We start from the raw sequence: 26491 nt of genomic DNA, 5'->3' as shown, positions 1-26491 counted from the left end.
ATTCCTAACATGGTATTAGAGCCCTAGGGTTTTTTTTCGCACGCCGCAACTCGTGCTCGATCTCGTCGTGCACGGCCGTTTCCGTTTCCTTCTCTCCGGACGGCCGCCGCTGCTTCCTCTCCTCTTCTGCTCCGGTGGAATCTTACCCATCCGTCCACGCCAGGTCCTGATCCGCCGCCCCGGCCTGAAGCATCCACGCCTGACGGCCTCCTCAGCACGCGCTGGGGCGCTGCTTCTTCTTCTTCTGGACGCCACAGCCGCCGTGTGGTCTGCAAGGTCGGGCAGACTAATCCGGCTGCTCGCTGTTGGCCCGTGACGGCCTGCCTGAACCTGACGTGTGCATGTACAAGTTTCATCCCAATGTGTGCTTGTGCTTGTCCACATACGGCTGCTGCACCATCTTCCTCCCGTGAAGGCCCGTGACGTGGTGCACTAGCCTCCTCCACTTGATTCTGCTCCGCCGCCGCCTACTGATTCCGATCTGACGATTGGAAGCTCTCTCGTCAGATTCTGTTGAAAAAAAAATGTCTGCTACATCGGGCTATGTTGCTGTCCCTCGCTGTCCGGTGATCTTTGATGGTACTAATTACACCGAGTTCACTGGCTTTATGCGCATTCACATGCGTGGCATCCGTCTCTGGGGTGTTCTTTCTGGCGAGGTCTGCTGTCCGTCACGTCCGGTTCCTCCGGTTGCCCCTACTCCGCCGACTCCACTGGTTCTTCCTACGGATGCTAATCAGGCCGCCAAGGATGCGGCTAAGCTTGCTGATGAGGCTGCTGATCGTGCTTATGATGAGAGGGTTTTGGCTTATGAGGAGGCTCTTCAGACATATCATGGTGCTCTGTCTGTTTACACCCAGTGGCTTGATGATGATGCTCGTGCTGCAGCTGTCCTCACTGCTAGTGTTCTGCCCCAGTTTGCTTCTGAGTTTCTGGGTCTTCCTACTGTCTTTCAGATGTGGACCTGTCTTCGTCAGCGCTATGAGCCCTCTGGTGATGCCTTATACCTTTCTGTGGTTCGTCAGGAGCATGCTCTTCAGCAGGGTGACTCTACTGTTGATGACTTCTATGCACAGAGTTCTGCTATCTGGCGCCAGCTTGATTCTCTCCGCAGTGCTGGTTGTCGTACTTGGCCCTGTTGCCAGGCTATCCAGGCCAATTTGGAGTTTCATCGCGTCTACGAGTTCCTGTCTCGGCTCCGTAAGGAGTTTGAGCCCTGGCGTGCTCAGTTCTTTGCTCGTGGCCGTATTTCTCTCATGGAGGCGCTTTCAGAGATTCGTGCTGAGGAGACTCGCTTACGTGGTGTTGGTTTGCTGGAGGTTCCCTCTGTGCTCGCTACTCCGGCTTCTTCCACTCCACCTACTGCACCGACCCCTTCTCGCTCGAGTGCTCCGCCGCTCTTGCCCACTCCTTCTGGAGGCTCAGGTCGCCCCCGTCCACACTGTGACTACTGCAACAATGATGGTCATGTTGAGTCCCAGTGCTACACAAAGCGGAAACACCTGCGCAAGGCGCGATCATCATCCTCAGGGACTTCGTCATCTCCCTCGACAGCTTCAGCCATTGCTTTGACTGAGCAGGATATTCTGAGACTTAAGCGTCTGCTCGCGGCTTCAGGTTCTTCCTCGACGGGTACTGCTGGTTCTGTGACTGATGCTTTCCGCACTGAGCAACCGCCCTCTACACAGTCAGGTACATCCCCATGGGTTCTGGACTCTGGAGCTTCTTTTCATATGTCTTCTCATTCTTCCACTTTGTCCTCTCTTCGATCGCTAGATTCTCCTGTTCATGTCTTCACTGCTGATGGTACCCCACTTTCTGTTGCTAGTAGAGGCAGTCTTTCCAGTCCTTCTTATTCTGTTCCTGATGTTGCTCATGTTCCTCGCCTTACCATGAATCTGTTTTCTGCTGGTCAACTTACTGATTCTGGTTGTCGTGTCATCCTTGACGTCGACTCTTGTTCTGTCCAGGACCGTCGCACGCACACTCTGGTTGGGGCTGGCCCTCGCCGCCGTGATTCTCAGGGTCTTTGGGAGTTGGACTGGCTTCATGTTCCTTCCGCTGCCACCACCATCGCCAGTTCCTCCGCTTCTGTCGCCTCCGTTACTGGTTCCTTCAAGCAGTGGCATCATCGACTTGGTCATCTATGTGGTTCTCGGTTGTCGTCTTTAGTTCGTCACGGTCTTCTGGGGTTTGTCTCAGGAGATGTCTCTTTAGAGTGTCAGGGTTGTCGTCTTGGCAAGCAGATTCAGTTACCATATTCACATAGTGAGTCAGTGTCTAAGCGTCCTTTCGATTTAGTTCATTCTGATGTATGGGGTCCGGCTCCTTTCGCTTCGAAAGGTGGTCATAAATACTATATTATTTTCATAGATGATTTCTCTCGTTACACATGGCTTTATTTCATGACTTCTCGTAGTGAGGTGTTGTCTATTTATAAGCGTTTTGCTGCCATGGTTCATACTCAGTTCTCTTCACCCATTCGTGTTTTTCGTGCTGACTCCGCTGGCGAGTATATCTCTAAGATGTTGGGTGGTGTTCTTGCTGAGCAAGGCACTCTCTCTCAATTCTCTTGTCCTGGTGCTCATGCTCAGAATGGTGTGGCTGAGCGAAAGCATCGACATCTTCTTGAGACGGCTCGTGCATTGATGATTGCTGCCTCTCTCCCGCCTCATTTTGGGCTGAGGCCGTCTCCACCTCCACCTATCTGATCAATATACAGCCTTCCGCTGCTCTACAGGGTGGTGTTCCTTTCGAGCGTCTTTTTGATCGTTCTCCTGATTATTCGATGCTTCGCTTGTTTGGTTGTGTTTGCTATGTTCTTCTTGCCCCTCGCGAACGCACCAAACTGACCGCTCAGTCTGTTGAGTGTGTCTTCTTAGGCTACAGTGATGAGCATAAGGGCTATCGTTGTTGGGATCCTATCGGTCATCGGATGCGTATCTCTCGAGACGTGACTTTTGATGAGTCTCTTCCCTTCTACCCACGCCCATCTTCCTCGATTTTTTCAGTGGAGGATATCTCTTTCCTCACTTTTCCTGACTCACCTATCACCCCCGTCGCGCCTGTGCCTATTCGTTCCACTCCCTCTGCTTCTCCACCTCTAGTCGATTTGCAGCCACCATCTTCTCCGGTCTCCTCGCCTAGCATGTCACCGGATTCTACACCTTCATCTCCGGTGACTTCTTCGTCGCCACCCCCCGATTCTACCTTGGCGATTCCTCCTTCTATTGTACCCTCTTTTCCTCAGCATTACACTCGTCGTTCACGACCTGTGGATCTACAGACACTTTCTCCCATAACTTCTGGGCACAAATAACCTTCAGTCGATCCAATCCATACCGGTCAGCAGCAGCGAGCAGATCCTGAAACATCTCAACGGATGAGTCTGTGGGCTCGTCTTCCCCGGGCAATTCATCCGTGTATATGAAGCGAAGCATAACTTTGAATGTTGCAGGTGTGATGTCGTGCAGCGTGATGGATGACATTATAGCCTCTGACATGGAACCAAAGAGCTCTACCCTTAACACCGGCGAGCGGGCAGCAAGCACCGCTCGGTGTGCACGGAATGTCTCATCGTCGACGACGAATGACACGTCTGTCCCGTCAGCATGACCTAGCAGACGGCCAAGATGGGTTCCGATGTCTGGAGGCGGGACGACAATGGGCACTAGTAGAAAAAGGGGCTTTCGTTCGGGCCTGGCCAGCCCATTAGTCCCGGTTCTGCCATGAACCGGGACCAATGGAGGCATTTGTCCCGGTTCGAGAGCCTAGGGGGCCGGCCGGGGCCTCGTGGGCATTGGTCCCGGTTCGTCTGGGCCCATTTGTCCCGGTTCTTGGCACGAAACGGGACCAATGGGCCTCGCTTCTGGCCCACAACCATTGGTCCCGATTCGTGGCAGGAACCGGGACAGAAGGAAGGCCTTTAGTCCCGGTTCCATCCACGAACTGGGACAAATGAGTTGCCTATATATATACCCCATCGCCGGCGAGCAGAGCACTCCATAATGCTCTGTTTTTTGCTGGCCGGCGAGGGGGAGGGCATTGGGTGCTCTAGCTCACCTCCTATGCACATGAGGTGTTCGATGAAATGCCCGAGCTACACTAGTTAAGCTTTGTGGGTGAAATGATGATACCATGCCAACTTTCAACCTTTTCAGAGTTTATTTGTAGTGCTTTTCAATTTCAGGGTCTTATAGCTCAAAATAATCAGTAAATACATGGAAAATAACAAATGAAGTCGGAAAGGGTTGAAAATTGATGACGTGACTTTGAATGGTGCATTTTGAACACAGAAAAACTATGGAGTTCAAATAAGTTCTAAAAATGAAATCCCTTTGTAACAAACGAGTTTCCGTATGAAACCCTGATACTTCGAAAGAGATTATCCGTTTTGTACACAAAGTAGATCCAGCTTTTGCCATAACCCTCTCTACTTTCTTGCACATGCTATGTGGGTGAAATAATGATACCATGCCAACTTTCAACCTTTTCAGAGTTCATTTGTAGTGCTTTTCAATTTCAGAAACTTTAGTAGCAAAAAGAATTATCATAAAATAAAATAAATAAGTAATTAGAAACAAAATAAAATAAAATAAATAAGTATTTTGTTGTAAGTAGAAACAAAACAAAACAAAATAAATAAAGCAAAAATGAAAAAAAAACTAGGAAAAAAAATTGCCACCTACTGGGCCACCACGGCCTGAGTACGACTAGAAACCCATCCATGGGCCAGGATTCAGGCCCGCAGCAGGGCCAGCAGGCCCATCAGTCATAGCAGTAACAAGTAGGCCCGTAAGCCTGCAATGGAGAGGAGGTTGAGAGGGGTGCGGCAGTGGGGCTTATAAACCACTGCGCCCCTCTCAACTAGCGAGGTGGGACTAAACTCTCACCAGCACGCCGCTCTGCAAGGGCATTTAGTCCCGGTTGGTGCCACCAACCGGGACTAAAGGGGTGTATTAAAACCGGTTCTTGGTAACAACCGAGACAAATGCCGCCTCTTTAGTCCCGGTTGGTGCCACCAACCGGGACCAAAGGCCTCTGCTTCCCGCCCTTTGGGCTGCTGAAAAGAGACCTTTGGTCCCGGTTGGTGGCACCAACCGGGACTAAAGGGGGCATTGGTCCCGGTTGGTGCCACGAACCGGGACCAATGCTCTGTCTATATATACAACAGTTAGGAAATTTTCCCCCACCTCCCATTCTCCTCTCGACACCGACGCCCTGCCCCGGCGCCGATCGACTCCGACACCGACGCCGCCAGGCTACTGCTGCGCTGCCCTTCCCCGAGCCTGCACGCTCCCCCCAGTGAGCTCTGCCGCCCCTAGTGAGCTCTGCCCCCTCTTCCCCTGCCCTACGCCGCCGTCCCTGCCCTGCGCTGCCGCCGCCCCTACCCTGCACTGCGCGCCACCGCCGCCGCTGCCCCTGCCCCTGCCCCTGCGCGCTGCCGCCGCCGCCGCCCCCCAGTGAGCTCCACTCCCCTTCCCCCTGCGCCGCCGCGTGCTGCCGTCCCTGCCCTGCGCTGCCACCGCCGCCGCCTCTGCCCCGCGAGTTGCCGCCGCCACCGCCCTGCCCCTACGCGTTGCCGCCGCCGCCCCTGCCCCTGCTTCCTAGAATTTTTTTAGGTTCATAGAATTTTTTTCTTTAATTTTTTTCATATATATAGATGGATGGATTGATGTATTTATATATATGGATGGATGGATGGATTGATGTGTATAGATTTTTTTATGTACATATGCAAAGAAAAAGGTCTATTTTTTGGTGATATGTATGTTCATATGCTCATTTAAGAAAATGTTCATATGTTACATTTAAGGAACAAAAAGTAAATGTATGTATGTTCATATGCAAAGAATGTGCAAAGAATTATTTTTGGATGAAATGAGATGAGATGAGATGTGTTTTGTGGAGACGAGATGAGATGTTTGTGGAATTTTTTTGTTCATAGAATTTACTAAGTTAAAACTCATATTAAAATTGTGTATGACCAAAGTCTTTTATGTATATGTTCATATTTAGAAAAAAAAGAAGAGGAAAAATGAGAAGAAAAAGATGAGGAAAAAGAAGGAAAAAAAAGAGGAGAAGAAGAAGGAATAGAGGAGAAGAAGAAAAAATAGAATAGATTATTCTAATTTTTTTTCTTCTCCTCTATTCCTTCTTCTTCTCTTCTTTTTTCTTATTTTTTTTCTTTCTTTCTTTCTTCTTTTCCTTCTTCTTCCTCTTCTTATTTTTAGTAAGTACTACTTTATTTTATTTATAGTAAGTGTTTAATTAGTAGTTGAACTAGTTGATTTAATAAAACTACTTTATTTTACTATATATAGAAATACTTTATTTTTAGTAAGTACTACTTTATTTTATTTATAGTAAGTGCTTAGTAGTTGAACTAGTTGATTTAATAAAACTACTTTATTTTACTATATATAGAAGTAGTTTATTTTTAGTAAGTACTACTTTATTTTATTTATAGTAATTAAGTGCTTAGTAGTAGTTGAACTAGTTGATTTAAGAAAACTACTTTATTTTACTATATATAGAAGTAGTTTATTTTTAGCAAGAAAATTAATAGAACTAGTTTATTTTTTTAGTTCAAGCAATTATTCCCGCATCGACGTCGACGATGCCTATCCCGCATCCTCGTCGTCGACTCGGCGGAGGAGGCCGGCTTGATCAGAGGGGCCATGTCCGGGACTGGGCTCCGCCGGGCTGGTATTGGGAGGTGCTACCTTCCGGGGGCGTAGGTTGGTGAGGAGCCAGCCCGTCATTGACCCGATCCTTGTTTGGTGGCGGTCGCGTGGGCCTGTGACGGTGCCGAGGCTTCCGGACACCGCGGAGGTGGTACGTCACCGTGTCAGCGAGGAGGACGAGCACGTCCGTCGCTACATGGTTGCGTTGGAGGGCAGGTTCGACAATACCTGGCAGCTTCTTCAGGGATCTCACTGGAGCTATGATCATGTGATGGTTCCTTCTCTTTGGGTGTCCACCACCCGCGCCGATACCCGTCGGGCGCTACGGTTCTAGCTGTACTAGCGATATTATATGTATGATAGTATTCGAGGTGTATTAGTGATAATATTCGACGATGTACGGACGCAAGAGATGATGTAGTTTTCCTTATAATTGAATGCATCATAATATGAATACTACTTTATTTTGTGATTTGATTTTGCTTATTGAATCCTCAAATTGGAAAACTACTCCTACTTTGAATGCTAAAATTGGGGAGCACTATGCTAGGCGTATGCATATGATTAGTTGATAGCTTATAGGGTTTTTGTTGTCGCAGAAATCTAGGAGCCCCCCTCCATCCTCCCCGCCGTCGTCCCCGTCACCGACCCCCTCCGACCTCGAGGTGAGACCAGCCAAATCTTTTTTTAGAAAGATAATTCAACTATATTTCGAGTTGACTTTAAGTCTGTTGAGTCTCCACCATATATGAGAGGACGAAGAATCCCGACTATTGTCGTGGGGGTCGCTTCTCCTTCGTTCCCGTGTGCTAGACATTTTGGTGTAATGCACTCGGGGACGAGTGGAGGAGCGACCATCACCAACGGTCGAATGTATACACCACGTGAGCTGAGAGTTTTCAAGAAAAGACTCGACAAACAGATAGTCAACCCGTGATGAATAATAATGATCTAATTTAGTTTTTGTAGTACATATATTTAATTGTTGAAAGTGCGTTATATCGACTAGAAGGGGGGTGAATAGGCGATTTTTATGAATTCTTCACTGAGGAATTTGTGGGTGAGGAAATTCCTTAGCGAAGAACTACTTGCAGCGGAATAAGTACTCAAAAGTATGCATAGCAGAGCACAAGCATAGTCATCATGATGAAATGAAAACAAGCACAGAGTATAGAAAGTGTAAACACAGGATAACACAGGATGAAGACAAACAGACTGAAGAAATTGAACTGAGGAAATTGAGAAAGTCTTCAGTCAAAGTCTTCAAACACAGATATGAACAAGTGCACAACACAGTAATGAGGAAATGAAAGAGTTGAGGAAATAGAACCAGTTGGCTTGGTGAAGACAATGATTTGGTAGACCAGTTCCAACAGCTGTCTCCGTTGTACGTCTAGTTGGAGCGGCTAGGTATTTAAACCTGAGGACACCCAGTCCCGGACACACAGTCCTCACCGTATTCTCCTTGAACTAAGGTCACACAGACCTCGTCCAATCACTCGTGGTAAGTCTTCAGGTGACTTCCAAACCTTCACAAACTCGGTCACTCGGCGATCCACAATTTCCTCTTGGATGCTCTAGACCATGACGCCTAACTGTCTGGAAGAAGCACAGTCTTCCAAGGTAACAAGCGTCGGATCCACGCAGGATCAATCTCTTCAGTGATGCTCAATCACTTGGGGTTTGTAGGTGTTTGGGTTTGGGGTTTTCCTCACTTGATGATTTTCGCTCAAAGTCCTCGGAGGATGGGATGCTCTCAAATGACAAGTGTCAGTTTCTCTCGGAGCAGCCAACCAGCTAGTGGTTGTAGTGGCGGCTATTTATAGCCTAGGGAGCAGCCCGACATGATAAGACATAAATGCCCTTCAATGATATGACCGTTAGGTGGATAAGATATTTTGGGACAGCTGGCGCATAGCACAGCAACGGTCGGAAATTTGAGGCTCAGATTCCTCAGGGCTATCATGTTCCTCACTGTGTAGGCAATCCGCACTGGCGAATTCCTAACTCCTCAGCCAGAACAAATTCCTCAGAGACCAGAAGAACTTCGTCTCTGTCACTGAAGAATATGACTGAACTGTATGAGATTTCCAATGGCTTCACTCGAAGGGATTGGTAGGTGTAGGATTTTGAGTTGAGCATCACATGGAAATTTTTCCTTAGTATTTCCTCGACCCCCTTTAACAGTACGGTGTTTCCTATGACTCAAGAAAGAGAAAATGGAACTACGAAAACAAAATTCTTCACACTTCATGTTCCTCGAATGAATACCAAGTCTTCAAGGTCACACCAATTTCTTCACTTTCAAAGTCTTCAGAAATACCAAAGTCTTCTGTTGAAGAACTTCATTTTTAGGGGTCGACTTTCTCTGTAAATATCAAACTCCTCATAGACTAATAGACCTGTGTACACTCACAAACGCATTAGTCCCTTAACCTATAAGTCTTCAATACACCAAAATCACTAAGGGGCACTAGATGCACTTACAATCTCCCCCTTTTTGGTGATTGATGACAATATAGGTTAAGTTTTCAACGAGGATAAACATATGAAGTGTAAATACAGATATTGAGGAATTTGATTGCAAGATATAGAAGAACTCCCCCTGAAGATGTGCATAGTGAGGAATTTGCTTTTGAAGCAATGCACACTTGAAGAATTGAATCATGGAGATCTCCCCCTATATCTTGTAATTCATACACGCATTTGACATAATATATGAAGAATTTGAAATGCATGATGAAATATGGTGACTGATGTAATTCAGCATGCGTGCAATAACATTAACGAGGAATAAGCATGCAGAAGAAACATCAAAAGTATCAGGCCACCATAGAGTTTAAGTTTACAACTCAATCCAACAAAGTCATCAGAAGAACGAGAGTTGTAACTTTAGAAAAAAAAAAGCCCATAAGATAGACCCGCTTGAAGACTAACTCAAATTTCTCCCCCTTTGTCATCAAATGACCAAAAGGTCGAAAATGAGGACTGACGCCCCTGAAGAATATCAAGGTGATGAAGGAGCGTCAGCGTTGTTGGGGTCGTTTGTTGGAGTAGGGCCTGCCGCAATGTCGTCCAAAACTTCATGTTCATTAGTGTCACGTGATGAAGAATAGGAGCTGGCCACCAAGGAAGGAACCTTGACCTTCTTGTACTTCTTCGGAGGAGGTGCATCCCAGTCAAGATCTTCCTTGAGACCCATTTTCTTCAGATCTTCTTCACTATAGACTTGAGACAGAACAGCCCAGGTGCGGTTTAGGGTTTCATGAAGGTAGTAGTGGTTTTTCTTCACTGCATTATGGGTAGCAGTCATGTTGTGAAGAATTGAACCAAACTGACGCTTGACCCATTTATGATTGCGATCAACCTTCTGGTGAAGACTGATGAGAAGCTCACGGTCAGTCATCACCCTGGGTGCTGTGCCTTGAGGATTTTGCTTGGGTGCGTTTGCGGCAGAGTCATGGGTGGCAGAGTCATCATTGGTGGAGTAGGATGCAGCCTTGCAAAATTGTCCATCCAATGGACGAATGCCTTCATCAATTACAGCAGTAGCCTTGCCCTTTTCATCAGCTGAGGAAAATGTCCGTTTGAGGACTTCAATTGGGGGCAAGTAGCTGCAATGCTTCAGTGTATCAGCTTTATAGTTGAGTGAAGACCTTGTCCTGATGAATCTCATAATCCAAGGTGCATAAGGCTTCAACTCAAATGGTGACATGGCGATATTGGACAGAGTCCTCATGAAGAAATCATGGAAGTTTATGGGAATGCCATGAATGATATTGAAAAGCAGATTCTTCATTATGCCGACGACTTCTTCTTCATTTGAGTCATGGCCCTTGATAGGACTCAATGTCTTCGTCAGAATGCGATAGACAGTCCGAGGCACATACAGCAATTCCTTCACGAGGAATTTGGTTCGTGGGGCCTGCCCTGGCTTCAAAGGCTTCATCGGCACTTGCATGTAGTGATCGGTAAGCTCAGGTTCATTGTAGACGCAACATGCACCTTCAAGGGGCGGACTGAGAGGTAAGGCACGAAGCAATTCAGTAGCCGGTGCCTTGTAGTGAGTGTTTTCAGACATCCAGTCCAGCACCCATGAATTCACATCTTCAGAATTTCAGGTGATGTGCAGCGTCGCATAAAATTGAAGAATAAGTTCTTCATTCCAATCGCAGATGTTAGTGCAGAAATTTAACAGTCCAGCATCATGAAGAACACCGAGGACTGGCTCGAAGCATGGCAGAGATTCCATATCCACGTGAGGAATGTGCTCATGATCGAAGACTTTGTCTTTGTTGAACAACACTGAGGAATAGAAATTTGCCTGGCTGGCACTCCAGAAACGCCTCTTCCTTATGCGAGCAGAGTCATAAGGGTTGTAATCAGTGAAGAATACATGCTTGCCAAAGAAGGCATCAGTCTTGAATGTTTGCTTCCTTGAGAATGGATCCTTTGGCTTGGGCAGTGGAGTGTCAGTCAGTTGCATGATGACCTCAGGAATCGTAATCTCAGGTTCTTCAGGCTAAGGAATTTCTTGTTCCTCTTCAGTGGCAGCCTGGTTCTTGAATTCTTCATTTTCATTTTCTTCAGCACTAGCGGCTGGAATGTCTTCATGAGCTTCATCAGATCCCATTTGAACTGTAGTGACTGGGGACTGAGGAATTTGCTGCAGTGGAGTGAAGAGTGGAGAATTGGGGTGCTGACTTTCCCAAAAGTCATCATTTATCACTGGTGTGGTACAGCCAATGTCCACATCTTCATCTTCAATTTCTTCAACGCCAGCCTCTTCAGCTGTGAACTGAGGCATAGGCGAGGAAACAACTGGGGTTGAAGGGATTTCATCCACTTCAATTTCTTCATCCATCTGCTCTGACGTAGCAGCAGAAGGAGTTTCTTCATCAGATCCGCTAGGGATCACATATTCTTCATCAAAAGGAACAAGGTCCTTTGATGGCATGGTTGAGATCGGAACAGCATCAATCGGGTTTGCAAAAGAGCTGGTCATAGGCTTCATTTTCTTCGGAGCTGAAGAATCCGAAGAAGCTGATGCTTTCCTTTTCTTCACTGCTGCATGCTCTGCTTTCCTTTTCTTCACTGCTGCACGCTCTGCAGCCTTGGTCTTCTTCACATATGATGCAGATGGAAGGATTGGAGTTGGAGTAGGCGCAGGAGGAGCAGAGGAATTTGGTTTAGTTTCTTCAGGCACAACTGATGCAGTTGTCCTGACCTCTTCATTTTCTTCAGGCGGACCACTAGTGGGTGCCCTGGCAATTTCTTTAGTGGCTGGAATGCAGTCATCAGCCTTGGAACTCACATTGTCTTCAGCAGCCTGATTGTCATCAGCGGTGCTGGCATGTTCTTCAGTTGGCTGAGCAGATGCTTCAGCCGGAGTGACTTCAATATGCACAGAGGCAGCGACACTTGAAGTGAGTGTCTTCGTCAGATTGACGAACCTGACCTTGGCTCCTTTCCAATCAGCATAGTATGCGTTGAAATCATCGCTGAGGATTTTGATTTCAGACTGGATCTTTACAAGTTCATCAGTTGTCATAGAGACAACGTTGTTCTTCAGGAACTTCTCCTTCCTGTACTGTGCTTTCTTGAGCTGCCTGGCCTTCTCATATTTCCATTTTTCTTCACTGATGAAATGGATCAGCATGTGACTTTGGCCAGGTGTCAACTTGAAGTCAGGCATAGGAGTGTTTGGGTCCTTGTGCCAGAGATCAATATAGCCGAGGATCAACTTTGGATCCAAAAGCAGTGGCACATTTGTGCCCTTGGCTCTAGCGGCCCTGACTTGCCTGTCTCTGATGATTTCAGCAAGTTCTTCATCATCAGCTTCGTCTTCTTCAAACGGTACTTGGAAGGCGACTTGCTTCTTCTGAGGACTTGGGCGAGAGCCTCGTCCAGCAGTGGTCTTTGTCTTCAGCAGAGATGGTCCTGTTGAAGAATTTGGTGCATCTGAGGAACTAGCTGAAGCTCCTGAGGCAATGGAGATGCCTGTAGTCCTTTGGCACGTGGCAAGATGCACAGGTGCTGAGGATTTTGTCGGAGCAGCTGAGGACTCTGGAGGAGCAGGAGCGGCTTGAGGAATTGGCCGTGAGGGCTTAGCTGAGGAAATTGGCCGTGAGGGCATTGAAGAAGAGGCACTTGGCTTGTGCGTAGGCTTCTTTGCCATGGATTTCTTCGGCCTTACAGAGGCCTCAGCAGCAGCAGCAGCAGTGGAATCTTTGTTGAATTTCTTCACTGCTTCCTTAGCCTATTTGGACAACTTGGCCTGGCGCTTGGCCCATTCTTCAAGAAAATCCTCACCGCGCTTGATGCTAGTGGGATCTGCCTCTTGGCCAGGTGCCAATGGAGGTCTTGAGCATGGAGGAGTAACAGCAAATTTCTTCATGTATTTTGGAGTCACATACCTGCACTCCCTCCACTCTTTTGCCCATCTCCTTTCTATCCTCTGAATGCGCACCTTGCGCTGATTCTTATCTTCCTCAGGGGGTGTGCAGTACCCAGCATAAATGTCCTCAGGGATTTCAAAGGCAGTATTGACCTCAGGCCTCTTTCCTCCTTTCTGTGGCTTCTTTCCATCAGCCATTTTCTTCAGTTAAGGAATTTTAACAATTGAACTCTCTAAAGAAGTATGCAACTTTTCTTCGAGGAATGCTGCAAATGAGTTAAGTTGATGAGAACCTAGTGATTCAGCAGCGGACATGAGTACCTGTGAACAGAGTATAGTTGCGAGGAATTTGGAGAGGTCATATGCGTTCTCAGAAGGTTTTTCAAAAAGAACAAGTTTGAGGAATTTGACCAGATGAGTCTTGAAGAATTTCACTAAGCGTTCTTTGTCTTAGGTTCCAGAGTTGTATAGATTGAAGATCCACACAATTGAGGAATCTTGAAGAAAAATGATGCTTAGAGAAACGAATCAAGAACAGATGATAAGTGAGGTGTTCAGTGTGTTAAAAATTTGAGGAATAAACACCTTTGAAGATTTTGTAGAAGTCATTTGAATCAAGGAGGGTAGTAAAAGTAACTTTTAATTACCCTGAATGAAGAACACAACGAACTGGGATGTGGAGAAGTGAAGCTCGTCTGTGCAGATCTTCCACGCCCTAACTTGGCGGAGGAAGACGGATACGGCGGCGGCGGAGTGAAGATTTCCGCGGCCGGCATGAGTACGACGGCGACGAGGTCGAGGCAGTGAAGCTCTTCCTCACCGGCGACGATGATGTAGCGGCGGCGCTAGGGTTTGGGAAGCACGAGCTGGAGAGAGGTCGAGCGGAGTAAAAGAAGTGAGGAAGGGGAGAGGGGGTATTTATAGCCATGGTGAAAAACGGTTCGCCCGAAGAAATTGGACGAACGTGCCCCTGACCCTTCTCATTCGCATGACATGTGTCACCCACGTACTGAGAAGTGGAGATCGTGGGTGAATAGATAAGTATATCGTGGGATGCAGAACGGTTTGAGCGGCAAAGCCGAAAATTTGGATAAGATAAGTTAAAAGTTCCGTTCGCAAATTCTTCAGCTGACAAGGACACAATGAAGATTTTGAACGAGTTTCAAATAGAAGGCACATGAAGAATTTGTGAATAGATTGGGTTGAGTATAGCATAGAGGGGGAAGGGTCCGATCACATTCACTCAGCAGAAAAACCAACTTGAAGAATTAGCCATAAGTGAATGTTGTAGAGGACATAAACTCATATATGTATATATATATATAGCCAATGAAGAAAAATAACGAAAATAGTGAAGATTTTGCAAAGTTGAAGAATATGAACAACTGAAGAATTTCAATACTGAGGAAAAACTCAAATTGAAGATTTTCAACTTTTGTGGTGGCGTGACCCACCGTATAAGAATGATGATTTCAGACACCGCGTACAATTGTCGTAGGGTTTTGAGAATCAAATTCTTCATTAATTTCTTCACACTTAGAGTGTTATTCTTCATTGTTTGAAGAAAAACGTTTCTTCATGTGTTGCACATCTAAGTCATCAATTTTGCATAAGTGTTAGGATGGGTGTCCTTTTCAAACAACATTCGAAGATTCTAAGATATTTAGCTCACACCGCAACTTGCTAAATCTCTTCTCATCCAAGGGCTTTGTGAAGATATCGGCTAGTTGTTCTTCAGTCTTCACATGCTCAATAGAAATGTCGCCCTTCAACACATGATCGCGAAGAAAATGATGATGAATCTGAATGTGCTTTGTCTTCGAGTGCTGAACTGGGTTGTGAGCAATCTTGATGGCACTCTCATTGTCACAGAAGAGAGGCACATTCTTCACGTTGACGCCGTAGTCCTTGAGAGTTTGCTTCATCCACAGCAATTGAGCACAGCAAGAACCAGCAGCAATGTACTCAGCTTCAGCAGTAGACAGTGATACGCAGTTCTGTTTCTTCGAGGACCAACAGACCAAAGATCATCCGAGGAAATGACATGTACCAGATGTTGACTTGCGGTCCACACGATCACCAGCATAGTCAGAGTCAGAATATCCAATGAGATCAAAAGCCGAGCCCTTGGGGTACCATAATCCTAGTGTTGGTGTGTGAGCTAGATATCGAAGAATATGTTTCATAGCCTTATGGTGTGATTCCTTCGGTGTAGCTTGAAATTGGGCACACATGCAAACACTAAACATAATATCTGGCCTAGATGCACATAAGTACAATAAAGAACCAATCATGGAGCGGTATACCTTTTGATCGAAGTCAATACCATTTTCATCAGTGCACAGATGGCCATTTGTGGGCATTAGAATTTTGACGCCTTTGCAATCTTGCATGCCGAATTTCCTCAGTACATCCTTGAGGTATTTCTCCTGAGATATGAATATGCCATTGCGCTGTTGATGAATTTGAAGACCTAAGAAGAATTTCAACTCCCCCATCATAGACATTTGATATTCTTCACTCATCATATAGGCAAATTCATCACTATAACGTTGGTCAGTACAACCAAAGATGATATCATCAACATATATTTGACATACAAACAATTCATCATCATATGATTTAGTGAAAAGAGTAGGGTCGAGTGAACCGGGTTTGAAGCCTTTCTTCATGAGGAATTCCTTCAAAGTATCATACCACGCTCGAGGGGCCTGCTTGAGGCCATAGAGGGCCTTATTTAGTCTGAAGACTTTGTCAGGATGCTTAGGATCTTCAAAACCTGGGGGTTGAGCAACATATACTTCTTCCTCAAGCTTACCATTGAGGAATGCACTTTTCACATCCATTTGATATAAAGTGATATCATGATGGTTAGCATAAGCAAGTAATATGCGAATAGCTTCAAGTCTAGCAACAGGTGCAAAAGTTTCATCGAAATCAATTCCTTCAACCTGTGTGTAGCCTTGAGCTACAAGTCGTGCCTTATTCCTCACCACAAGGCCATTTTCATCTTGCTTGTTGCGGTAGATCCACTTTGTGCCAATGATATTGTGTTTGTGAGGATCTGGACGATTGACCAGTTCCCAAACGTTGTTGAGCTCGAACTGATGTAATTCTTCTTGCATGGCCTAAATCCACTCAGGCTCCAGAAATGCTTCATCTACCTTAGTGGGCTCTGTGATAGAGACAAAAGCATAGTGCCCACAAAAGTTAGATAAATGTGAAGCTTTTGAGCGTGTGAGAGGACCTGGTGCTTCAATGTCATCGATGATCTTCTCAACTTGCACTTCTTTTGCAACGCGAGGATGAGTAGGTTGTCGTCGAGGAATTTGATCAGCATTTTCTTCAGCACCATTTTCTTCACCAATTTCTTCAGGCGCATTAGCTCGACGTTCTTCATGTTCTGGAATGAATTCTTCAGCAGATTCTTTGGTAGGAATGACATCCTCAGTAGCCTTGAACTTGATAGTTTCTTCAGGTGCTGGTTCATCTATCACAGAGGGTAGGTGCTCTCTTTGCGAGCCATTAGTTTCATCGAACCGCACATCTACAGTTTCAACAACCTTGTGAAGAACGGTGTTGAAGACTCTGTAGGTGTGCGAGTCCTTTCCGTAACCAAGCATAAAACCTTCATGTGCTTTCGATGCAAATTTAGCATTGTGATGAGGATCTCTAATCCAACATTTAGCACTGAAGACTTTGAAATAACTCACATTGGGTTTCTTGTTAGTGAGGAGTTCATAGGCAGTCTTCTTGAAGAATTTGTGAAGATATACCCTGTTGTTGATGTGGCACGCAATATAAATTGCCTCAATCCAGAAGTGTCGAGGCGTCTTGTTCTCATCAAGCATAGTGCGAGCCATCTCAACAAGAGTTCTGTTCTTACGCTCCACGACGCCATTCTACTGAGGAGTGTAAGGAGCAGATAACTCATGAGTAATACCAAGTTCATCAAGATAGTCATCAAGACCAGAATTCTTGAACTCAGTTCCATTGTCACTTCTGATGTGCTTGATCTTCACACCAAAGTTGGTTGAAGCCCTCGAGGAAAATCATTTGAAGACTTCCTGCACTTCATGTTTGTAAGTAACAATGTGTACCCATGTGTAACGAGAGTAATCATCAACAATAACAAGCCCATAGAGAGATGCGTCATTTGTGACAGCTGAGTAATGGTTAGGACCAAAGAGGTCCATGTGAAGCAATTCGAATGGTCGAGTAGTGGTCATGATAGTCTTCGCTGGATGCTTAGCCTTGGTCATCTTTCCAGCTTCACAAGCTCCACACAAGTGATCCTTGAGGAATTTGACATTCTCAATGCCAATGACATGCTTCTTCTGTGCAAGCGTGTGCAAATTCCTCATGCCTGCATGACCAAGTCGTCGATGCCATAGCCACCCTTCTGAAGCTTTTGCAAGTAGGCACACGGCTGGTTGCGGTCCTGTAGAGAAATCAACAATATACAAGTCTCCTCTCCTAAAGCCTTCGAAGACTTTGGAATTGTCAGCTTCCATAACCACAACACAACGATACTTGCCAAAGACAACTACCATATCAAGATCACAAAGCATTGAGACAGACATGAGGTTGTATCCTAAGGACTCGACAAGCATGACTTTGTCCTTGTGTCAATCCTTTGTGATCGCAACCTTACCTAGACCCAATACCTGACTTTTGCCTTTGTCAGCGAAGATGATATGCTTCAGATGCGATGGTGATAAGGGAGCATCAATCAATAGATTCTTGTCACTAGTCATGTGATTTGTACATCCACTGTCGAGGACCCACTCAGTGGCTTTGGGTTGATCATCCTGCAGATGAATTAGTGCAGCTTACGAACTTCATATACTTCATCAGTGAAGAATATGACATAAATTCATCAGATCAATTTCATCAAGCAATAGAACAGATAAAGCAGTATGAGGATGTGAGAAATGAAAGTTCATTTCTTCATGATTAGCCTACGTCCTTTCAGGCACATTTCAGGTCTCCAGCAAATTCTTCAGACGTTTAAGTATGTCTGGAGACCTGACCCTGCAGAAGAGATTAGTTCTTTTTCTTCACCACCCACATCTGAAGGGGTGGCAAAGAGTTCATCACTCTGTGAGCTCCATATGAGAAAGGTGGCATAGAAGCCAATCCATTTCGTTTCACATAAGAGAAGTTAGGGTAAGCATATGAATAAGCAGAGAAATTCTTCGAGGACTTATGAACATAATGATTAGAAGAATAATGCTCATATTCATAGCCCTTGGCTCTTCCCTGCGAAACAGAGTTGTTAGCACAATGATGTTCATATGAGGACTTTGATCCTTTTGAGGAATTTGATCCATGTGAGGAATTTGGTCCGTATGAGGACTTGGATCCATATGAAGAATTTGATCTGGGGTTCCTATTCTTCACAGGTGGTGTCATGAGGACAATCACCTGAAGACTTTCAAGGCACCTTTTGGGAAACCAGATTTTCTTCATAGGGGAACCGTTCCTGCAGTTAGTGCCAACATATCTAGCAAATACTTCACCATTCTGATTTTTGAACAATTTATAGTTGGAGTCAAATGACTCATCAGAAGAATGAGAAGATTCACATGTAAAGCCAGATAAGTTAGATGGATCAACTGGAGGTCCCTTTGCAGCAACCCATGAGGTTTTGGGGTACTGCTCAGGCTTCCAATATGTACCATCAGCATTGAGTTTCCTCTCAAAGGCAATACCCTCTTTCCTAGGGTTCCTGTTGAGGATCTGCTTTTTAAGCACATCACAAAGAGTCTGATGCCCTTTGAGGCTTTTGTACATGCCTGTTATGTACAATTCCTTCAGCCCTGCATTGTTAGTGATACTAGAAATGTCCTCAGATGAGGAATTAATGATAGCAGAGACAGTAGAGGAATTTGTAGCATTAGAAGCATTTGAACATTCAGGTGAAGAATTAGCAGATTCACGTTCAATGCATTTCAAACATGGAGGAACAAATTCTTCCTGAGCAGCGCTGATTTGTTGAGCAAGTAATGAATCGCGCTCCTTCTGAAGATCTTCATAACTCACTTTTAGCTTCTCTAGATCTTGCTTTCTTTGAAGAAATTCATAAGAAAGCTTCTCATGATCAGACAAAAGAGTGTTATGATGACCTTGAAGGTTGTCATACCTAGTTTGAAGTCTCTGAAGATTTTCAGTCAAGGTTTTAGTGCGATCCATTTCTTCACCCAACATATCATCACTTTTGTCTAGCATGTTTTGAACCTTTTCAAGGGCCCTTTGTTGTTTCACAACAATCTTAGCAAGTTTAGAATACTTGGGCTTAAGGTTTTCATCAGATTCATTCTCACTTGATTCAGAGGAGGTGTAATTGAGTACCTTGGCACCCTTTGCCATGAAGCAATAGGTGGGAGCGTAGTCATCATTGCCTTCATCAGCCTTGTTGGTGAGGTCATTTTCTTCAGTGTTGAAGATAGACTTGCTGACGAATGCAGTAGCGAGGGCTAGGCTCGCCACACCGGATTCGGAATCCTCAGATGCCTCCTCTTCCTCATTTTCTTCAGATTTAGCCTCAGAGTCCATTTCCTTGCCAATGAATGCACGAGCCTTCTTGGAGCTGCTCTTCTTGTGAGATGAAGACTTTGAGGATTTCGATGATGAAGATTTTGAGGATTTCTTCTTTTTCTTCGCATCATCAGAACTGTAATCCTTGTATTTCTTCTTCTTTGATTCCTTTTCCCACTGAGGACAATCTTGGATGTAGTGTCCTAGTTTCTTGCATTTGTGACAAAGCCTCTTCTTGTAGTCACTGGATGAGGAATCATTGCTCCTTGAGGGTCTTCCAAAGCGACCACGTCTTGAGAACTTCTGGAATTTCTTCACGAGCAGTGCTAGATCATGGCTTAGTTCTTCAGGATCAGTACCAAGGCTGCTGTCAGAGTCTTCATCTTCAGACTCAGAAACTGCCTTGGCCTTCAGTGCACATGATCTGCCATAGCTCGAACCATAAAGATCTCTCTTTTCAGCAAGCTGGAACTCATGAGTATTTAGCCTCTCGAGGATATCAGCGGGATCAAGTGACTGTAATCAGCACGCTCTTGTATCATCAATGCCAGAATATCAAATGAGGAGTCAAGCGATCTTAGTAGTTTCTTCACAACCTCGTGGTCGGTGATGTCAGTGGCACCAAGTGCTTGAAGCTCATTTGAGATGTCAGTGAGGCGATCGAAGGTTTGTTGAACATTTTCATTGTCGAGTCTTTTGAAGCGGTTGAAGAGATTGCGAAGAACATCAACTCGAGAGTCACGCTGTGTTGAGACTCCTTCATTTACTTTGGACAGCCTATCCCAGATAAGCTTAGCAGTTTCCAAAGCACTCACTCTTCCATACTGTCCTTTGCTCAGATGGCCACATATGATATTCTTCGCTTGAGAATCGAGTTGCTTGAATCTCTTCACATCGGCAGCGTTTAGTGAGGGTGAGACAGAGGGAACACTATTTTCCACCACATACCTGAGATCGTTATCAATTGCCTCAAGATGCATTCGCATCTTTTTCTTCCAGTAGGGGTAGTCCGTCCCATTGAAGGTAGGACACCCAGCAGAGACCTTGATCATACCTGCGGTCGACATAACTAAAACTCCAGGCGGTTAAACCAAAATCACACAGAACAAGGGAGTACCTTGCTCTGATACCAATTGAAAGTGCGTTATATCGACTAGAGGGGGGTGAATAGGCGATTTTTATGAATTCTTCACTGAGGAATTTGTGGGTGAGGAAATTCCTTAGCGAAGCACTACTTGCAGCGGAATAAGTACTCAAAAGTATGCATAGCAGAGCACAAGCATAGTCATCATGATGAAATGAAAACAAGCACAGAGTACAGAAAGCGTAAACACAGGATAACACAGGATGAAGACAAACAGACTGAAGAAATTGAACTGAGGAAATTGAGAAAGTCTTCAGTCAAAGTCTTCAAACACAGATATGAACAAGTGCACAACACAGTAATGAGGAAATGGAAGAGTTGAGGAAATAGAACCAGTTGGCTTGGTGAAGACAATGATTTGGTAGACCAGTTCCAACTGTTGTCTCAGTTGTACGTCTGGTTGGAGCGGCTAGGTATTTAAACCTGAGGACACCCAGTCCCGGACACACAGTCCTCACCGTATTCTCCTTGAACTAAGGTCACACAGACCTCGTCCATCACTCGTGGTAAGTCTTCAGGTGACTTCCAAACCTTCACAAACTCGGTCACTCGGCGATCCACGATTTCCTCTTGGATGCTCTAGACCATGACGCCTAACCGTCTGGAAGAAGCACCGTCTTCAAAGGTAACAAGCGCCGGATCCACGCAGGATCAATCTCTTCAGTGATGCTCAATCACTTGGGGTTTGTAGGTGTTTGGGTTTGGGGTTTTCCTCACTTGATGATTTTCGCTCAAAGTCCTCGGAGGATGGGATGCTCTCAAATGACAAGTGTCAGTTTCTCTCGGAGCAGCCAACCAGCTAGTGGTTGTAGGGGGCGGCTATTTATAGCCTAGGGAGCATCCCGACATGATAAGACATAAATGCCCTTCAATGATATGATCGTTAGGTGGATAAGATATTTTGGGACAGCTGGCGCATAGCACAGCAACGGTCAGAAATTTGAGGCTCAGATTCCTCAGGGCTATCATGTTCCTCACTGTGTAGGCAATCCGCACTGGCGAATTCCTAACTCCTCAGTCAGAACAAATTCCTCAGAGACCAGAAGAACTTCGTCTCTGTCACTGAAGAATATGACTGAACTGTATGAGATTTCCAATGGCTTCACTCGAAGGGATTGGTAGGTGTAGGATTTTGAGTTGAGCATCACATGGAAATTTTTCCTTAGTATTTCCTCGACCCCCTTTAACAGTACGGTGTTTCCTATGACTCAAGAAAGATAAAATGAAACTACGAAAACAAAAGTCTTCATGCTTCATGTTCCTCGAATGAATACCAAGTCTTCAAGGTCACACCAATTTCTTCACTTTCAAAGTCTTCAGAAATACCAAAGTCTTCAGTCAAAGAACTTCATTTTTAGGGGTCGACTTTCTCTATAAATATCAAACTCCTCATAGACTTATAGACCTGTGTACACTCACAAACGTATTAGTCCCTTAACTTATAAGTCTTCAATACACCAAAATCACTAAGGGGCACTAGATGCACTTACAATTGTACAAGTTTAATCTTTGAATTATGAGCATAGGAAATATCGTCATCGGGCGACGAAAGTCTCCCGGGGGAGTGCGGCTGGTGCCACGACGATCGAGGTTTGTGCGACAAGCCTCACTTGGATGATGATCGGCGCTTCAGCATTAAGCTCGAGGAGACCTTCGATGTTGAAACGGTACGCAATGACGACAAGTGTTTTTTTCGTAATTAAGCATGACTTCAACTATTTCAACATGTAATTTTCATCTTTTACAATTCGAGTACAGCTTATCCCATGCCATGCAAGACCCTATGTCTTGAAGATGATGGATTTTGAAGACCATGAAAATTTTGAAACGAAGAAAATTCACCTAAGGACCTATCATGATGTGGATTTTGAAGTAAATTTGTATAATGCTGAGAGCGTAACCCATTTTGGTTGCAAAAATTGGGAAGCATTTTGCAAGATGTATGGTTTTGATGAGGGTATGGTTGTCACCATGGATCTTGGTGATCCTGACATCGACCAAGACAATATGGACATTTGGGTCCTTGTTGATACGCCTCCAGTTCTACCGCTATGTGAGTTTCTCAAACATAGTTAATTATTAACTAATTTATATTGTTCATTTCAAAATAGTTGATAGCTTATTTCCATTTACAGCTTATTTTGATTGTTCAAAGAATGTGCGGAAGATGGTAGACAGAACCTACTACACCGATGGCTCTGAATTAACTTATAAGGAGAAAAATCATCTGGTCGGATTTTGTACTGATCTTGAGAATTACAATATCTATTGTAAAACTCCTCAACATTATGGTCAATACGTGCCACTAGTGCACGTGTTGAACTACGGTAACTACTATGGAGATACCCTGGTAAGATTTTCTACTATTGCGACATTCGTGCATCTTTTGCATACTTCTAAAACTAGTACATCATCGCTAACTATGAAGTTATTACTATGTTTTTCAACAGAGAATCCCGACGGATTGTGTGCCTCATTTGATGTATGAGTATGGTAGCCTTCATGTTTTGAACATACAACCAGGTCATCCTACGAATCTCAACTGTCCATACCGAATTTCTAAAAGAAGTGGAGACATGCTAATCAGAGAATGGAAAAAAATGTATGGACAGTCGTAAGGAGGTTCTTGGAAGCAAAAGGAAGCGCCGCGCAAGAATTGGAGACAGGATGATCTCCATTCTCCATAATGGAGAGTCAGGGTCTATATTGTTGTATGCTATTTTACCTTAAATAGGGTATTTAGGTCCTGCCTAATACTGATGATCATATGCTAAGAACAATTAAGTAGGGTTGGTTCAATGACTATCAAGATGATGATCGTATGACTTGTTATTAATAACGAGTAGAAGTTGTATGATGATGATTAGTAGGGCTTGTTATTATGATGATGCATGATGCGAGCATGAAGAGTTATTATATATCTGTGGGTGAAATGAACATGGAATGGATTGAAGTGAAGCCAACATGCATGTGGTGCATGTCGAAAGTAGTACAATCCAAACTTGATTAAGTTAGGATTAGTATTACTTTCGACATGCACCACATGTTGCCTCACTTCAATATAAGTCATGTTTAGACATAGCAGTAGCACGGAGATAAGAGAGGACACATATCTCTGTTAGCTACCTATAACAACCTAAATTAACCCCCAAAACCCCTAAACCATCTCCTTTCAAAAAAAAAACCAGCCCCTGAAATGCTAACGCGTGGAAGTTTATTGGTCCCGGTTGGTGCTACCAACCGGGACCAAAGGCCCTCCTGCCTGGGCTCGCCGGAGCGGCCACGTTGAGGCCCATCTGTCCTGGTTCGTATAAGAACCGGGACTAAAGGCCTAGGGCATTAGTAACGACACTTGTCCCGGTTCCCCAACCGGGACAGATGGACCTTATGAACCGGGACAAATGGCCCTTTTTCTACTAGTGGGGAGGACTGTCATCGATGATCATGATGGTACATACAATTGTGAAGTGTCTCCCTGTTAAATAATCTTCCTCCAAAATAGTTTCCTTGATGAACTGACTCCATCCCCAGCAATCGCGCTGGTCTTTATCTCCATTGATTTCAAAGGTTTGGAGTGTCCTAGATACGTTCGATATGTCCCACATAGGTGGTTTGCCATCCCTACCGATTATGAAGATATCAAAGATGGCCCCGACGCTTCTGGATTTGCTCATGTGCTCGAGGTAGACAGAAATATACTCGCCCTTGCCGTCCTCGGCATCGCCACGCGGGTAGCACCTGATCCTCCACAGATGTCCCCCGGCGGAGACGATGTCGGAACAGATGGCCTTGTCAATGGGAAGCTGCTTGCTTTGTTCGTAATCAACTTTGAATTGGAAGACACAAGAGGCCATGATGGTGGTCTCCGTCTCCGGCTCTGCCATCTTAGCTGGCTTGCTCACTGAACAATGTCCAATTAAACGATTGTCACAACCCAAAAAAAACCAGCAAGCAGAAGAAATTTCCACAGAATTGACAGTGCTTAAAAAACTAGCGAATCATTCAACCCGACGAACCGAACAAGAGCAAAATAGGGCACTCACCGTCTTGCCAGCGGCCGGAGATTGGGCTGCCTGCTGCTGTCGGTGGCTACGGTGTTGACGCGCCGCCGCGTTTTGACCTCTGCACGCCCGTCTCCGATCCGCCACCGCCGCCCTATGTCGTGTCACTAGTAGAAAAGAGGGCTTTGGTTCAGGCCGGGTCAGCCCATTAGTCCCGGTTCAGTCCAGAACCGGGACCCATGGGGGCACTGGTCCCGGTTCGTGAGGCCAGGGGCCTGCCGGGCCTCGTGGGGGCATTGGTCCCGGTTTGTCTGGCCCCTTTGGTCCCGGTTGGTGGGATGAACCGGGACCAATAGGCTTGCTCCTGGCCCACCACCATTGGTCCCGGTTGGTGGCTTGAACCGGGACCATAGGCTGCCCTTTAGTCCCGGTTCATACCACGAACCGGGACTAATGAGGTGCCTATATATACCCCTCGCCCGCGAGCAGAGCACTCCAGTGCTCTGTTTTTTTCTGGCCGGCGAGGGGAGGGCTTTGTGGTGCTCTACCTCACCTCCTATGCACATGAGGTGTTCGGTGAAATGCCCAAGCCACACTAGTTAAGCTTTCTCGTCTCGAAGCTCGACCTCAAAGCTCCATTTTCCTCGAGATTTGTCTAGGTTTAGCGGCCCGTCACGTCCCATTCCCGTCTTCACCGCCGTCGATCGCCCGCGCCGATCTCGTCGCCGGCACCACCGTGGTGAGCCTCTTGTTCTTATCTTCTTTCTGAAAGAAAAATTCTTACTTTAGATAGATACTTGTCTAATTTTCTTACTATTTTATTGCTTGTTATTATATAGTGCGATGGTTTTGGTATCCGCCCCCGTCGGCCCTCGTCCTGTCTATGATTCGGATGTGGTATATATTATCTTTATAACTATTGGTTCATTTATTGTTTATGAAAATTATGCCGACCAACGTGACATAGATTTTATTTATCTAGGAGGTATGTGAACCGGAAATTACAACCGACCCTATTGTCGAGAGGTTAAATTTAGTTGAAGAAGAAAACAATTTCTTGAAGGAAAAAATAAAAAAAATTGAGGAGGAGAAGATGATATTGGAGTTGCATGTTGCGGATGTCGTCGATGATCACAAGGTCAAGATGGATGCAATGCGCTTGAAGATTAGAAAGATTAGAAAATATGCCATTCATACCGAGGCTTGGTATCATTATGTCGTTGGATCAATTGTTACCTTGGTTGCGATTATGATCGCATTTGTTTTCACATTGAAATGTTTTACATAGTTTCAATGTATGGTTTAATTAATTAGATGCTCTGGAGAGCTATATGTTGTTAGATGAGAACTATGTATGTACTTTGGTTTTAATGTGATGATGAACTTCTATTAATTTGGTCACTTAATTATCTATTCATGATATTCTGTAATGGTTTTTGACACACTTAATTATATATAATGCACGCAGATGAATCGATAATGGATGTACGGTGACAGACACACCTCCGAGTACATTAGGGGCGTGCATGATTTTCTCAAAGTGGCTGAGGCAAACAAGCAGAATGGTTTTATGTGTTGTCCATGCCCTAAATGTGGGAATACGAAGTCTTACTCTGACCGGAAAATCCTTCACACCCACCTGCTTTACAAGGGTTTCATGCCACACTATAATGTTTGGACGAGGCACGGAGAAATAGGGGTTATGATGGAAGACGGCGAAGAA

General features: G+C 45.2%; 1 protein-coding gene across 1 annotated transcript; it reads right to left on the bottom strand.

The window, feature by feature from the left end:
* Positions 1–2776: 2776 nt before the first annotated feature.
* Positions 2777–24719, bottom strand: LOC109781743 (BTB/POZ and MATH domain-containing protein 1-like). The gene is made up of 2 exons (XM_020340348.2): positions 24198–24719; positions 2777–3670 (listed from the first exon to the last, which is right to left on the bottom strand). Exons 1-2 carry the CDS (start codon positions 24649–24651, stop codon positions 3228–3230), a joined length of 897 nt encoding a protein of 298 aa, XP_020195937.1. The 5' UTR covers positions 24652–24719; the 3' UTR covers positions 2777–3227.
* Between the last annotated feature and the right edge of the window lie 1772 nt (positions 24720–26491).

The sequence above is a fragment of the Aegilops tauschii genome, chromosome 1 (assembly GCF_002575655.3).
Source record: "Aegilops tauschii subsp. strangulata cultivar AL8/78 chromosome 1, Aet v6.0, whole genome shotgun sequence".
Lineage (NCBI taxonomy): Eukaryota > Viridiplantae > Streptophyta > Magnoliopsida > Poales > Poaceae > Aegilops > Aegilops tauschii.
Note: the sequence above shows the minus strand (reverse complement) of the source record. Positions and strands in the feature narration are given on the sequence as shown.

What these genes read in the sequence shown, in the direction of transcription:
- LOC109781743 (XM_020340348.2), bottom strand. Translation starts at nt 24,651, where the DNA reads ATGGCAGAGCCGGAGACGGAGACCACCATCATGGCCTCTTGTGTCTTC. An exon ending in CATCATGATCATCGATGACA is followed by an intron (nt 3,671 to 24,197) that starts GTCCTCCCCACT and finishes TTTTTCTACTAG; the next exon opens with TGCCCATTGTCGTCCCGCCT.